Source organism: Triticum aestivum, chromosome 7D (genome assembly GCF_018294505.1).
Source record: "Triticum aestivum cultivar Chinese Spring chromosome 7D, IWGSC CS RefSeq v2.1, whole genome shotgun sequence".
NCBI classification, from domain to species: domain Eukaryota; kingdom Viridiplantae; phylum Streptophyta; class Magnoliopsida; order Poales; family Poaceae; genus Triticum; species Triticum aestivum.
In genome coordinates this window covers 85,440,251-85,455,297 of record NC_057814.1, presented here as the reverse complement: position 1 = coordinate 85,455,297, position 15,047 = coordinate 85,440,251, and the positions used below count along the sequence as shown (strand labels likewise).

The following is a 15,047-nucleotide window of genomic DNA, read 5'->3' as shown; positions in this document are numbered from 1 at the left end:
CACACGACGGTCACGCAAAACATGGCAGGCGTCTGGAGCGTCGGTCTTGGGGTGTCACATGTGGCTCAGTACGTGGATGAGTTTAGTAAGCTATCTCGTTATGCCCCTGATGATGTGGCCATAGATGTCGCGAAGCAGGAGAAGTTTATGGAAGGGCTAAATGATGAGATGAGCATGCAGTTGATGGTGGTAACATTTAACAACTACCAGGAGTTGGTAGATAAGGCTCTTATGATTGAAGGGAAGCAGCAGCAAATTGAGAGCCACAAGAGGAAGTATGGACAAGGAAGGTACAACTTAGGAACTCAGCAGAAGCCTCGTTTCACCCCGAACTCGGGAGGATTGACCCATAACTATAGAGGCCATACTCACAATGGAGAGAGTTCCCATAACCACAATGGCCCCAAGAATCGGAATGGGAATGGAGCAGGCAACAATCAAAACCGCTCCACTCCAGCCACCCCCGCCAAGAAGGACCTAAGTCACATTACTTGTTTCAAGTGCGGGAAGACTGGACACTATGCCACTGAGTGCCCTGAAGCGAAGAATGGGAATGGCAATGGAAGCTCTGGGAAGAAGCCCAACCCTTTCAATAGGGGACAAGTGAACCACGTGAACATGGAGGAGGTTGAAGAGCAGCCTGATGCAGTTATCGGTAAGTTTTTGGTTAAGTCATTTACTGCAATAGTTCTTTTTGATATTGGTGCATCGCATTCATACATATCAAGGGATTCGTGGATAAGTATAAGTTGCCCACTAAAGTACTTAGGACACCTATGTTAGTAAGCTCACCAGGAGCGGAGTATATGGCAAGTCAAGGATGTTTTCAGATGCCATTGACCATTGGAAGCCATGTTTTCCCCTCAGACCTGATTATTTTGGAGTCACAAGGATTGGATGTAATACTAGGCATGGATTGGCTATCGATGTATGGAGGAAACATCGATTGCGCCAGTAAGTCGATTTTACTCACTACCCCGGAGGGGAAAAGGATCAAGTATGTATCCCGGCATGCGCCGAGGAGGACCCAAGTAAATTCTATCACGGGAGTTGTTCAGGAGGAAGTGCCTGTTGTGAAGGATTACCCAGATGTATTTCCAGAGGAGTTACCAGGCATGCCACCAGATCGAGACATCGAGTTTTTGATAGAACTATTGCCAGGCACCGGGCCTATATCGAAGAGACCATACCGGATGCCCACGAATGATCTGGAGGAGATCAAGAAGCAGATTAAGGAGTTGTTGGAGAAAGGTTACATTCGACGAAGTTCATCACCATGGGGAGCCCCAGTGCTCTTGGTCGAGAAGAAGGATGGATCGTTAAGGATGGTTATTGAGTATCGTGCACTGAATGAAGTGACGATCAAGAACAAGTACCCACTGCCGATGATCACTGATTTGTTTGACCAGCTGCAAGGAGCTAAAGTGTTTTCGAAGATCGATTTGCGATCAGGATACCATCAGCTGAAGATCCGAGAAAAGGATATACCTAAGACAGCTTTCACCACAAGGTATGGGCTATATGAGTATACGGTTATGTCGTTCGGATTGACCAACGCCCCTGCCTATTTCATGAGTATGATGAATAAGGTGTTTATGGAGTTCTTGGATAAGTTTGTTGTGGTGTTCATTGATGATATCTTGGTATACTTGAAGAATGAAGAGGAGCACAAGGAACATTTGCGTTTGGTTCTTGAGAAGCTCAGGGAACATCAGTCATATGCCAAGTTCAGCAAATGTGAGTTTTGGTTGAAGGAAGTTAGATTTCTTGGACATGTTATATCAGGAGAAGGTATAGCAGTGGAACCTACCAAGGTTCAGTCAGTCACTGAGTGGTTGGCACCCACTTCAGTTGGAGAGATCCGCAATTTTCTTGGACTCGCGGGATACTATCGGAGATTTATTGAGAATTTCTCCAAAATTGCGAAACCTATGACGGAATTGTTGAATAAAGACACCAAGTTCCATTGGACTGAAGAATGTGAAGCAAGTTTCCAGGAGTTGAAGAAACGTTTGACTACAGCTCCAGTGCTGATTCTGCCGAATATACGCAAGGCTTTCCAAGTGTATTGCGACGCCTCCCGCTTAGGACATGGAGGAGTACTTATGCAAGACGGAAGAGTTGTTTCATATGCCTCACGACAGCTTCGACCGCATGAGTTGAATTATGCCACACATGATTTGGAGTTGGCAGCCGTAGTGCATGCGCTCAAGACCTGGAGACATTTTCTGATTGGAAACCGTTGCGATGTGTACACGGATCACAAGAGTTTGAAGTACATTTTCACACAGAAGGAGCTGAACCTCAGGCAGAGGAGATGGTTGGAGCTTATAAAGGATTATGACATGAAGCTGCATTATCATCCAGGAAAGGCCAATGTCATAGCAGACGCTTTGAGCCGGAAGAGTTATGTCAATACCCTTGTAAGCGGAGGTATGCCAAAGGAGTTGGTAGAAGATCTCAGGGAGCTACGTTTGGAGATAGTTCCTAGGGGTTTTGTTGCAGCAATGGAAGTTCAGTCAACATTATTGGAAAAGATTCGAGAAGCCCAAAAGGATGACAAAGAAATCGCCGAGATAAAGGAGAAGATGAGTGAAGGAAAAGCCAAGGGTTTTCGTGAGGACGAGCACGACACCTTGTGGTTCGAGGACCGTGTATATGTGCCCAATAATGCGGAGATCAGGAAGTTAATACTACAGGAAGCTCATGACTCGCCATACTCGATACACCCCGGAAACACCAAGATGTATCTGGATTTAAAGGAGCGTTTCTGGTGGACTGGAATGAAAAAGGATATTGCTGAGTATGTAGCCGTATGTGATGTATGTCAGAGAGTGAAGGCAGAACATCAGAAGCCAGCAGGATTACTGCAGCCTATGCCGATACCCAAATGGAAGTGGGACAAGCTTGGCATGGATTTTTTCACCGGATTGCCCAGGACCCGATCTGGATATGATTCTATCTGGGTAGTAGTGGACCGCTTGACCAAAGTAGCTCACTTTATCCCAGTGAAAACCACTTATACAAGTGCGAAGTTGGCCAAGATATATATGACCAGGATCGTATGTCTGCACGGAGTTCCGAGGACCATCGTATCAGATAGAGGAACACAGTTTACTTCAAAGTTTTGGCATCAGTTGCACCAGACTTTGGGTACCAGGCTGGAGTTCAGTACAACTTTTCATCCGCAGACAGATGGACAGACCGAGAGAGTCAATCAGATTCTGGAGGACATGTTGAGAGCTTGTGCGCTAGATTATGGATCTAGTTGGGATGATAATTTGCCCTACGCGGAGTTCTCATACAACAATAGCTACCAGGCCAGTTTGAAGATGGCACCGTTCAAAGCCCTGTATGGAAGAAGATGCCGAACACCGTTGATGTGGGATGAAGTTGGAGACCGCCAGTTGTTTGGACCAGATTTGATCAAGGAGTCCGAAGAGAAGGTTAAGTTGATTCGAGACAGACTGAAGGTAGCTCAGTCCAGGCAGAAGAGTTATGCCGACTCGAAACGCAAGGAGGTAGTCTATGAAATCGGAGACAGAGCATACCTCCGAGTGTCACCTCTGCGAGGAGTTAAGCGTTTTGGAGTCAAGGGAAAGTTAGCCCCGAGATTTGTGGGACCGTACCGTGTTTTGGAACGCATGGGAGAGGTTGCTTATAAGTTGGAGTTACCCGAAGGATTGTCAGGAGTTCATGATGTGTTTCACGTTTCCCAGTTGAAGAAGTGTCATGCTGAGATGGCCGATATACCTCTGAGAGATACAGTGCCCCTGGAGGCGATTCAGTTGGACAGTGATCTGACTTATGAGGAGAAACCAGTCAAGATTCTTGAAATTGCCAGCCGAGTTACTCACAGCAAGGTTATCAAGTTTTGCAAAGTTCAGTGGAGCCACCATACCGAGGACGAAGCCACTTGGGAACGAGAGGATGATTTACTCAAAGACCACCCACACCTATTTTCTAGCCAAACCGAATCTCGAGGACGAGATTCATCTTAAGGGGGGTACATTTGTAACATCCCAAATTTTCAATTTGGAATGTTATACATAGGTCATTCATGCATATCATATTTTATTGTATTTTGCTTTGCGATCTTCGAAATTCTAAGCAACTCAAGGACCCACGGAGAGAGTTGGGGATTTCACCGTTTTCATATTTGAATTTTCTCAAATATTGAAACAAGGATCATTTTGGTTTTAATGATTTTCCCTCCAAAAATATTTCATATAAAAATATATGAGAGGAGATAATATGACTTCTCCAAAATAAATGAAGTATTGGAGGAAAAATACTAAAATCAAATAAATTATTTTATTTGGATTTTATTGCAATTTTATTCGAATTAGAAAAAAATATGCGTTTTTCAAAATTGCATTAGAGTCCTAAATAAATGTTCACTTTGTCCGTTATTTTATTAGAGGACAGGGAAATTTTTTTTCAGGATTTTTGGAGTCCGTTTAGTATTTCTTTTCTTTGTTCTTTTACGCGTCGGGATATTAAAAAAAAAGTGAACCGCCTTACCGGGCCGTGTCCGCGTGGGACACCGACCCGACCGGCTTTATAAGCCGAGGCCCGAGGTCCCAGCCCACCTCGCGCCGCGCCCCAAAACCTAGGCCGCCACCTCGCGCCGCCGCCCGCGCCGGAGCCTGCCGCCGCCGCCGCCCCGCCTCGCCGGACCGCCGCTGGAGGTAGCCGCCACCGACGCAGTTCGTCGCCATGTTTTTTTCTTTTTCGGTTAACCGTTCATTTTTTTTTAAAACATAGATTCGTTTTTTATTAGATAGGTTCGGTTTTCTGTGGTTTAGTTAAATAGCGGATGTTCGTCCGTACGTTCGTTTTAATGAACGCCGTTCATCCGTTAGCTGCAGACAGCGAACGTTCATTCGTTAGACTGTTCGTCAGTTTTTCTTTTTCCAGGGTTTTCCGCGATAATTTCCGATCGCGATTTCTGCCTGATTTTCGTTTTAGTTTATCTTTTCACTCGTTTATCGGAATCAGGCGATTCAAGCGCCTGGATCTTCGTCTCGAAGCCCTCTTTCTGTTTAACCAACTTGAACAAGATTTTGGTATTGTAAAATTTGACTATAGTCCAGAATAGTAATCGGATCTTGTTTCTTTCGTAGTTTGAGTTTCATTGCTCCGTTTGATTTGATTCTTTTTGCAAACCGGAGTTCTTCAGTTGAACTTTCTGGTTAGATCTTCTTATTTGAGATTTACCCGTGCATCTTTGTTTGATTGCTTATGAATGCTATTGTTTCTTTGCGATAGAATTCCCGGAGTGCGAAGCGTGCTACTATGAGTCTTTAGGATTTGCAGATCGTCAGCAAGGCAAGTAACACATTGATCATACCTTTTTCATACCCAGTTTTTATGCATTAGATACAACCCTCACACATTGCATGAGTAGGATCTCTTAACATGTGGGTTTGGGAGTATATGCTGAGGTAGAACCTATTACCTGTTTATTTTCAAACCCTTGGGAGTTACTTCTACGTTATGCTTAAATTGCTATGCTATGCTTGTAGACGTGGATTGGGTTTGAGTGTATTCATGACATATGTGAGATTGTTAATCAATGGTTCAACTTAAGGTGGCAACTTTAATACACATCTGGGTGGATTGCTTGTGGGCACCTGGAGAATGCAGTGTTGTCCTAGGATATCCCGGAGTACCCGTGTGATCATCCTATGGTCCGCCACTCAGGCTCAAAGGGATCATAAGATTATTCATGGTAGAAACTTCCGTGTGCAGCCACAAGCCATTATGGGCTCTGGCATAGTTGAGTATGTTGTGTGACCTCTTTCAGTGGTGGGCTAGCAGATGTAGAGGGAAAGTAGGTGTAACTGTCCACCCAGAGTAAAGAGTTAATGCTTCTGAAAGACTGTGTCTCGGTCATCCGTTTCTCAAACACCAGGTAGTGCGAGAAATCCAACGGAGGAGATCGAGTCTTGTGGGGAAAAGTGCGCAAACCTCTGTAGAGTGTATAAACTAATCATGGTTAGCCGTGTCCCCGGTTATGGACAATTTTGAGTATCTGGTACTTGAGTGATGATCTGATCTCATCACTCTAAATTAATTTGTTGAGTTAAATGATTACTTTAATTGGGATTGAGTTGGAGGAACCTTCTCAATGATGTTTCAACGACCATGATAGTTAAATAAAATTTATTTCTTTGTTGTAAGAAAAAATTGGCTTTTCGCAGAAACAATATAACCATAGAGCCTCCACCAACCACATATGCATGTAGTGATAGCATTATTCTATTCATTGCTCTACTGTGTTATATTGCCAGCATATTTCATGTGCTGACCCATTTTCGGGCTGCAACGTATCATGTTGCAGACTTTTCAGACGAAGAGTAAGGTTCGCTAGGCCGTTGTCGTGCACTCAGCTATGCCGTTGGAGTTGATGGACTCACTTTATCTTCCAAGCCTTACGCTGTTATCTTATTTAGATGGCCTTAAGCCATATTTATTGTAATATGTTCTCTTTTGGAGACATTCGATGTAATAAGTTGTTGGAAATATGCCCTAGTGGCAATAATAAATGGTTATTATTATATTTCTTTGTTCATGGTAATTGTCTATTGTTCATGCTATAATTGTATTGTCCGGAAATTGTAATACATGTGTGAATACATAGACCACAACGTGTCCCTAGTAAGCCTCTAGTTGACTAGCTCGTTGATCAACAGATAGTCATGGTTTCCTGACTATGGACATTGGATGTCATTGATAACGGGATCACATCATTAGGAGAATGATGTGATGGACAAGACCCAATCCTAAGCATAGCATAAAAGATCGTGTAGTTTCGTTTGCTAGAGCTTTTCCAATGTCAAGTATCTTTTCCTTAGACCATGAGATCGTGCAACTCCCGGATACCGTAGGAGTGCTTTGGGTGTGCCAAACGTCACAACGTAACTGGGTGACTATAAAGGTGCACTACGGGTATCTCCGAAAGTCTCCGTTGGGTTGGCACGGATCGAGACTGGGATTTGTCACTCCGTGTGACGGAGAGGTATCTCTGGGCCCACTCGGTAATGCATCATCATAATGAGCTCAATGTGACTAAGGCGTTAGTCACGGGATCATGCATTGCGGTACGAGTAAAGAGACTTGCCGGTAACGAGATTGAACAAGGTATTGGGATACCGACGATCGAATCTCGGGCAAGTAACATACCGATTGGCAAAGGGAATTGCATACGGGATTGATTGAATCCTCGACACCGTGGTTCATCCGATGAGATCATCGTGGAACATGTGGGAGCCAACATGGGTATCCAGATCCCGCTGTTGGTTATTGACCGGAGAGGCGTCTCGGTCATGTCTGCATGTCTCCCGAACCCGTAGGGTCTACACACTTAAGGTTCGGTGACGCTAGGGTTGTAGAGATATGTGTATGCGGAAACCCGAAAGTTGTTCGGAGTCCCGGATGAGATCCCGGACGTCATGAGAGGTTCCGGAATGGTCCGGAGGTGAAGAATTATATATAGGAAGTCAAGTTTCGGCCACTGGGAAAGTTTCGGGGGTTACCGGTATTGTACCGGGACCACCGGAAGGGTCCCGGGGGTCCACCGGGTGGGGCCACCTATCCCGGAGGGCCCCGTGGGCTGAAGTGGGAAGGGAACCAGCCCCTAGTGGGCTGGGCGCCCCCCCATGGGCCTCCCCCCATGCGCCTAGGGTTGCAAACCCTAGGGTGGGGGGGGGGCTTCCCACTTGCCTTGGGGGGCAAGGCACCCCCTTCCCCCCTTTGGCCGCCGCCCCCCCACCCTAGATGGGATCTGGCCGGCGCCCCCCTCCCAGGGGGCCTATATAAAGGGGGGGGGGAGGGAGGGCAGCAACCTACAGCCTTGGGCGCCTCCCTCCTCCCCTGCAACACCTCTCTCTCTCTCTCTCGCAGAAGCTCGGCGAAGCCCTGCCGGAGACCCGCTACATCCACCACCACGTCGTCGTGCTGCTGGATCTCCATCAACCTCTCCTTCCCCCTTGCTGGATCAAGAAGGAGGAGACGTCGCTGCATCGTACGTGTGTTGAACGCGGAGGTGCCGTCCGTTCGGCACTCGGTCATCGGTGATTTGGATCACGGCGAGTACGACTCCGTCATCCACGTTCATTGGAACGCTTCCGCTCGCGATCTACAAGGGTATGTAGATGCACTCCTTTCCCCTCGTTGCTAGTATACTCCATAGATGCATCTTGGTGAGCGTAGGAAAATTTTAAAATTATGCCACGATTCCCAACATAAGTGTGTGATTGCTACTCTGTTATAAATCCTTCGAGTACTGTGTGTGTCAGCATTACCGATCCAGGGATGACACTGAGCACAGAGACTTGGCCGTCTGAGGTCGGGTCGCTACAACTTGGCTGGCTAGTTGGGCCGTGTTTCAGGTGGACAGGGCGGGCCAGAGCACAGGTTGGCCCCAACGTAGCTCCGCCACTGGTTCTACTGGCTTGTGCCCAAGCTTGAGCTTGCGGCCAAGCATTGGTGGAGGCAACGCCGCCGCTTCCTTCCTCCTAGCACAAGGATCCTATGTCCCCACCGGTTTTCAGGGAATACGTCCTTCACGCCTTCTGATGGAGGTCCGCCACCACCGGCGACGTCTCACTTAGTCTTCATTACCTTGTTAGTTAAGTAGCAAGGTGAGTATCATAGCACAAGCAAAATAAAGCACGTGTATGATCCTACATTGCTATGATCCTACATCATGATCCCATATTGCCATGATTTTACATTGAATCGCATAGGTATGATCCTGCATTGAAGCACATAGCTACAATCCTACATTGAAGCACATAGGTATGTAAGAAGCATATCAAGCATACCCACATTGCAGATATCAGTGCCTGTGTATGAAGCATATTAAGTATACTCACATTGCTAAGATCAATGCCTATCTATGAAGCATATCAAGCAAGTGCACATTCGTAACAATGCAAAATGCACATTGCTACAATTAGTGCACAATTCACATTCATAGCAATGCAAAATTAGGACGTGGAAATGTAATCGAATCTAGGCACAAACTACACATGCACATTACTAGCAATTCAAAATCAAGTCTAGAATCTACTCTAACCGCCCCAAAAAAAACCTAACCTTTTTTATATAAACTTTTTTTTGAAATTTTAAATTAAGTGCTCCCTGGAGAGCTCGGACTCTATAAGAGTAGCACCAACAGTCCCCCTATACCGTACCTTTTCCAGTTTAGGGGGAGTTGGGCTAAAAAACATGCTCCAACAGTTCCCGTAAAACAGAAAACAATTCAGAGGAAACTGTATAATCACAATCTCCTCCATCTAGGGGAGGAGCTTCCTGTATAATTTCTGCTAAATGTGGCGGGAGCCAACGTTGAGAAAACAGCCCCTGCCCACTCCCTTCTCCTCGTGCCACCAACCATCTGCGTCGTCGTGCCGCCGCCTAGCGCCCTCGGCTTCGACCAGTGCGTCCCCGCGGTGGCCCACCTCTTGCCTCCCAACGGCCAGTAGCCGCTGCCCTCGCCAGGGGACTTCCTCTCACTGCCCATCACCTTCTCTGCTCCGGTCGGCTTCCTCTTGTGCGTTCATCATCACTTCACCGGGCCTCGCCCTATTGTTCGTCGATTTCTTTCATTCGCAAGGTGTTTGGCGATTTGCTCACCAAATAATATTTCATATATTGTAGTTCTAAATAATGTTGAATAATGTGTGTTGGAATAACGTTGTTTCAAATTTCTATGTTGATAGAATCGACATGCATATGACATTCGTACATTAATTGAAAGATAAATGGGAAAAACCAAATTTTAGGGGAATATTTTACGGGAACTGCAAAAGAAGCTCATAGTCAACTCCGTTAAATTATATGGACACTATGTAAAACCATATTTAGGGGATTTTTTTTCAGTCGTATTTCATCGAATTTCATTTTGGTGTTCGCTACACAAAAGCCAATAGGGCAACAATTTGGTGCTTGTTTTTTCGAGAACAACATTTTTCTTTCGAGGGGTTGGAGAACAACAGTTCGCCGAAGTCGATGGGCCGATTGTCCCATTTGGGCCTTCTCGTACCGCCGAAGTCAATCATCACGAAGTCCATCTAGCGCCTTCTCGCGCACCGCCGAACCAGACAGGCCCTTCTAAGCTCCGGAAGAGAGAACTCCCCGTGGCCATCAGCGCCACCGCCACCGCAACCCAAGTCCCCATGGCCGCCGCCGCCGCCGCCGCCTCCAACCCTTTCCCGTTCCCTCGCCGCCGGCCGCCGGACGACACCCTCTTCTACGCCGTCTACCCTCTCCCCCTCCCCACCGGCCTCCCAGCCCCGGCCCTCCTCGCCTCGCTCCAGTCGCTCCACCTCTCCCTCCTCTCCCACCTCGCCCCCTTCCTCTCCGCCCACCTCTTCCACCGCGACCCCTTCGCCCTCTCCCTCCCCGCCGACCCGGCCGGCCCCTGCGCGGCCTGCGCCTCGCCGCCCGCCGTCCCCCACCTCCACGGCGCGCTCCGCTTCGGGGACTCCCTCCCCGACGAGTGGCTCGCCGTCTCCCTCCTCTTCGCCCTCACCCGCGCCTTCCCGGGGCTCGCCGCGCGCGCCTGGGACTCGGACGGCGACTTCCTCCTCATCGAGGCCGCCTTCGCGCTCCCGCGCTGGCTCGACCCCGACACCGCCCCCAACCGCGTCTTCATCTTCCGCGGCGAGCTGCACATCCTGCCGCCCTCCCTCTTCCCCGACACGCCCTCGCTCCACGCCGCCCTCGCCGCCGTCCACGACGACTCCGTCGACACCCGGGCCTCCGACGCCGTCCAGGCCGCCATCCAGCGCCGCATCGCCGGCATGCCGGAGCGGGCCGCCGAGAACCTCCACACGGCGCGCGTCACCGTGCCGGCGCCCGTCGCCAAGGTGCTCAAGGAGGAGCCGTGCTTGATCGCGCGCGCGGTCGAGGGGTTCTACGACCGGGACATTGACACCATGAAGCACGCCGCGAGGATGGACAAGTTCCTCAAGGGCCCCGGCGGGGAAGGGATTGACATGGTGAGAACGTCCGTGCGGATGACGAAGGCGATGTATGGCCAGCTCATGCAGCAGAGCTTCCAGGCGCCCAGGGGTTACCCCATGCCGAGGAGCGAGGAGGGTCCAGAGAAGTGGATGGAGGCAGAACTGGGGATGAAGATTGCGTGTGGGTTCGAGATGATGTACCAGGAGAGGCGGCATGAGGTGGAGGAAGGAATGGGGAGCACATGGGAGGTTTACAAGAAGAGCTTGGAGGCGACTGGGTGTTTTGAGGGGTTGCTTCCTGGTTCCAAGGAGTATAAGAGGATCATGGAGGATGCAATGCAGTATTACAAGAGCTCGAGTTCGTTCTCGCGAACAAGGTAATTTTTGTAGCTCATAGTTGTGGATTTAGCTATGTTGGAGCGTGTCACTATGTCTATTTATTCATTCATTGGTTTCAACCTTTAAAAATTAATCAGGTCTAGCTGGATTGTCATCTATCTGTTTCTTCTGCAATTGCATCAGTGAGAACTAACAAAATTCAGCAGTGAATGCTATCCAACTTAGTTCTTCAGACTACCTGATTTAATAGGTCATGTAATCAATAGCCATGTATAATATGAAATTATGGCAGGGTTCTGATACTTCTGTGGTATTTCACAGGGAGATGCTAAGTGCACCGGTGCATCGAATTGATGAAATCCTTGCGATGCCGTACTCAGCTGAAGATTTTCAAGGCATCAATCTTCCTCCGAGTGATGATGATTCTTGGCTGCGTAATGGGGAGGATGAATTGAATGCAGAACTCCATGAAAGGCAGAAGGAAATGGAAGAGTACGCGGCTGTAAAGAAGAATAGAAAAAGTCAAAAGCAAAATGTCTCCAGCAGTTCAAGCTCCCAGCCAAGCGAGTTTAATCTTGGAGAAATCACAGATTCCATGCAAGAATTTGTTCGCAAAATGTCAAGCTTCGAGGGAGCTGAAGTTCCCGCAAACAGGTTCTCTTATAGACTCATTTGTAATCTCTGTTCAATGCTTAGTATTGCATCTGCCTGTCAGAAGCATTTAAGTTGAAAGCATCTTTATTTTTATCCCTAGCAAATTATTCCAGTGTGCCGCACAACAACCAGACGTGCACTTTGTTCTCAGTTGTTCATATTTTTGAATAATTTGCCTTTGCTTGTTCAAGTAATTACCTTTGTATGTACATAAGGATCATACATTATTTTCTTTCTGTACCTGCGTTTGGCCCTGAAGTTCAAAGTTTAAACCGCCATCAGAAAGGAGAGGCGTGGGATGAAATGTATTAGTGTGAGCATCTGTATGTACAGATATAATCTTTTGTCAAACAGGAATCAAAATGCACTAACTTGCATGTTAAGTAGCTTTATCTTATGTCGGTGAAATGTGTACGGCATCTGGAAACATTGAACAGAAAGTAAAGATGAAAAATGTGAAATGCAAACTGGTAGAGGCTTACATAGATAGGTAGCATTATGCTGAATTTAATTTCTACTAGGTGGAAATCATGTAAACACAACACTACAGTGCAACCTTATAATATGGTTTATTAATTTATTGTGTTGGATACATGTTCTGGTTCATGTTTCACAGCTTATCAACCCTGACATTTGAGAAAAGAGCATTGGTTGCTGCTTTCACAGAGCACATGGGTTTATGTCTTTCCCCCCAATAGATGTAGTAGCTCCATTTCTCAGTGTGCAATAGATCAGCAGTTATACCTTTGCAATTGGGGCTTCGTAGAGGATGATTCTTCACGTAATCAGTCCCTTGAGCATAAATGACTTCAAAGAAGTAATATGTGATTAGAGATTATTTCCCTGGCAGAAAGCCTACGTTACATTATTTGTCTAGCACATTAGAGATGAAATATATTGCTAGGACTTGTCATCTGTAACAATCTGGTTATAATTACACTTCTTCGTTGTAGCCATTTAATTATGCACCTTCTCAACTGAATTGGTTATTTGGTATTGATCTATTAATTTCGCTCATGTAGGGAAGACACTGAGACAGTAGACCTTGATGTCAACCTGTTCTTTAAGGCCATGGAGTCGGTGTTAGGAAGAGCTTCACAAGAGGAAGCTGGCAATGATACTGAAGCTGGTAGAGAATCCTCCTCGTCTGACATGGACTTTGGTATGCCCCCTTCTTCCAGTTCTCATTTCCTCATTAGTTGCTTGGACATGGTTAGCCAGTACTCCCTCCGTTCCATAATTCTTGTCGTGGTTTTAGTTTATATCCTCTGACTACCTTCTCATAGATAAATTGATAAGTAATATATATATATATATATTTATTTAATTCAGTTTTCCACTATATTCTCCTATCTTTGTTGCATTAGTCACCACTTTGACTTAGGGATTCTTGTTTGGTGTGAACTGCGTGTTAGAAATTAAAAGTTGTTTTAATGGTGCAGACGATTCTGATTTCGAGAATGATTCTACTGAAGAAGCTGGGGGAAAGGATATGGATGATTGTTTCATGGAATCATATTCAGATGCTCTGAATGACGAGCTAAGTAAGACTACCATTGAGGAAACCTTTTCTCGAGCACAACGGCCTAGCACCAAGAGTGAGGTAAACTTCCTTTTGGGCCTTGTAAGCTTTCGTCTTGCCATCTTGTGTTCAGGACAGGGCACTACCATGTGGACTGCTTGCTCGAACTTATTAATTTTGATAAACTATTAGTATTGTTAGCTTGTTACACTATTTGTAGGGTAGGTTCTAAGAAAATGAATAAGTAATTGGAATTGTGATTTTGGAAAAAGCACATTCTAAAATTGCATGTTTAGCATGTGGGGGTTTAAATGTAGAGCAGATTTCAGCACACACGTACTCATTCGGTTAAAAATCATGAAGATTCCATTAGAACTTCATCAAACATTAAGAGTCTTTAGTGGTCAAAGTGACTAATATATTCTACCATGCCACGAACATGCAAGGATGTGAAGGATGTCAATATGTCATGCTATGTTCGAACACATAAATGGCATGATTTGACTATTTGGATATCAGATTTGCTTAACAAACTGTCCAAACCCACAAAGTCTTATCATTTAGCTGCATGCGTCGTTTTTTCCCCAGTTAATAGCAAATAAAGAACTACTCAAGGATAAATCAGTAAATGAAAGTAGATAAATCTCAGGTGTTTTGTTTGTACAATCTCCCAGATATCCAAGTTAAATTGTGTATCCAGCTTGCTTCTCAGTGTTGGCGTTGTATCTGCTAACTACGGAGTAGAACAGAAATTGCACATGTGCACTTGTGTCATATCAAATTCTCAGTTGTAGACTTGATGCCGGTATGAAATCCTAACCGGTGGTGCTCTGTTATTGTTTCGCCTTGCAGGGTCCCTCGAATGCTGCCGATAGTGATGATGGGGAGATGGCCCCAGTTGATGTGAACTTGAACCTTGTGGAGAGCTTCCTTAACTCGTACTCATCTCAGCAGGGCCTTCCTGGCCCGGCCTCGAACCTGCTTGGACTTATGGGCGTTAAGGTTCCTCCTCCGGACAGTAAAAAGCCGTGATTTTTTGTGGTGTTGGTGTACACTAGAGATTTCAGGACCATAGGAAGAAGCAGCAACGTTAGGGTTACGTACCGGGGTTTTATGACCTGCTTCTGAATTTGCTGTGAAACTGTTATCTTCGTACGTTCTCTGTGTGTAATATCACTGCTGTACACTATGGAGGTGTTTGTTTCGTCCAGTGGTAACGTAAACGTAAATGGGAACTGTTTACAGACTGTAACAGCACCGGACTGGACAAACCCCATTTTGTTTGGTTCTACAGTGTAAAGGAAACAGGTACCTAAACAGTGTTTGGTTTGACACAGTAACAGGCTCCTTTCACAGTACAGAACACAACATGGGCATTCACATGCATCAAACAAGCACACAATTTAGAAATATTTTTGCATTCATCCAATGCAAAGACATCTTTTAACCAGAATTTGGCTCCACTTTAACGACATTACACATTTTTAAAATGAAAATGATACGAACTCGGAATTCAACGACACTTCGAAATAAACTACATAATTAGTCCCTAAAAT

At 46.1% G+C, this 15,047-nt stretch overlaps 1 protein-coding gene across 1 annotated transcript; it reads left to right on the top strand.

Moving 5' to 3' along the window:
- The first annotated feature begins 10,110 nt into the window (after positions 1-10,110).
- On the top strand, positions 10,111-14,825 carry LOC123166167 (protein ecdysoneless homolog). The gene is made up of 5 exons (XM_044583938.1): positions 10,111-11,353; positions 11,637-11,969; positions 12,992-13,131; positions 13,412-13,572; positions 14,344-14,825. Exons 1-5 carry the CDS (start codon positions 10,188-10,190, stop codon positions 14,521-14,523), a joined length of 1,980 nt encoding a protein of 659 aa, XP_044439873.1. The 5' UTR covers positions 10,111-10,187; the 3' UTR covers positions 14,524-14,825.
- Positions 14,826-15,047: the final 222 nt, after the last annotated feature.

Excerpts from the sequence above, each read along its gene's own strand:
- LOC123166167 (XM_044583938.1), top strand. The coding sequence starts at position 10,188 with ATGGCCGCCGCCGCCGCCGCCGCCTCCAACCCTTTCCCGTTCCCTCGC. Across the intron at positions 13,132-13,411 it reads CTCGTCTGACATGGACTTTG|ACGATTCTGATTTCGAGAAT; the intron begins GTATGCCCCCTT and ends TTAATGGTGCAG. Across the intron at positions 13,573-14,343 it reads GGCCTAGCACCAAGAGTGAG|GGTCCCTCGAATGCTGCCGA; the intron begins GTAAACTTCCTT and ends TTCGCCTTGCAG.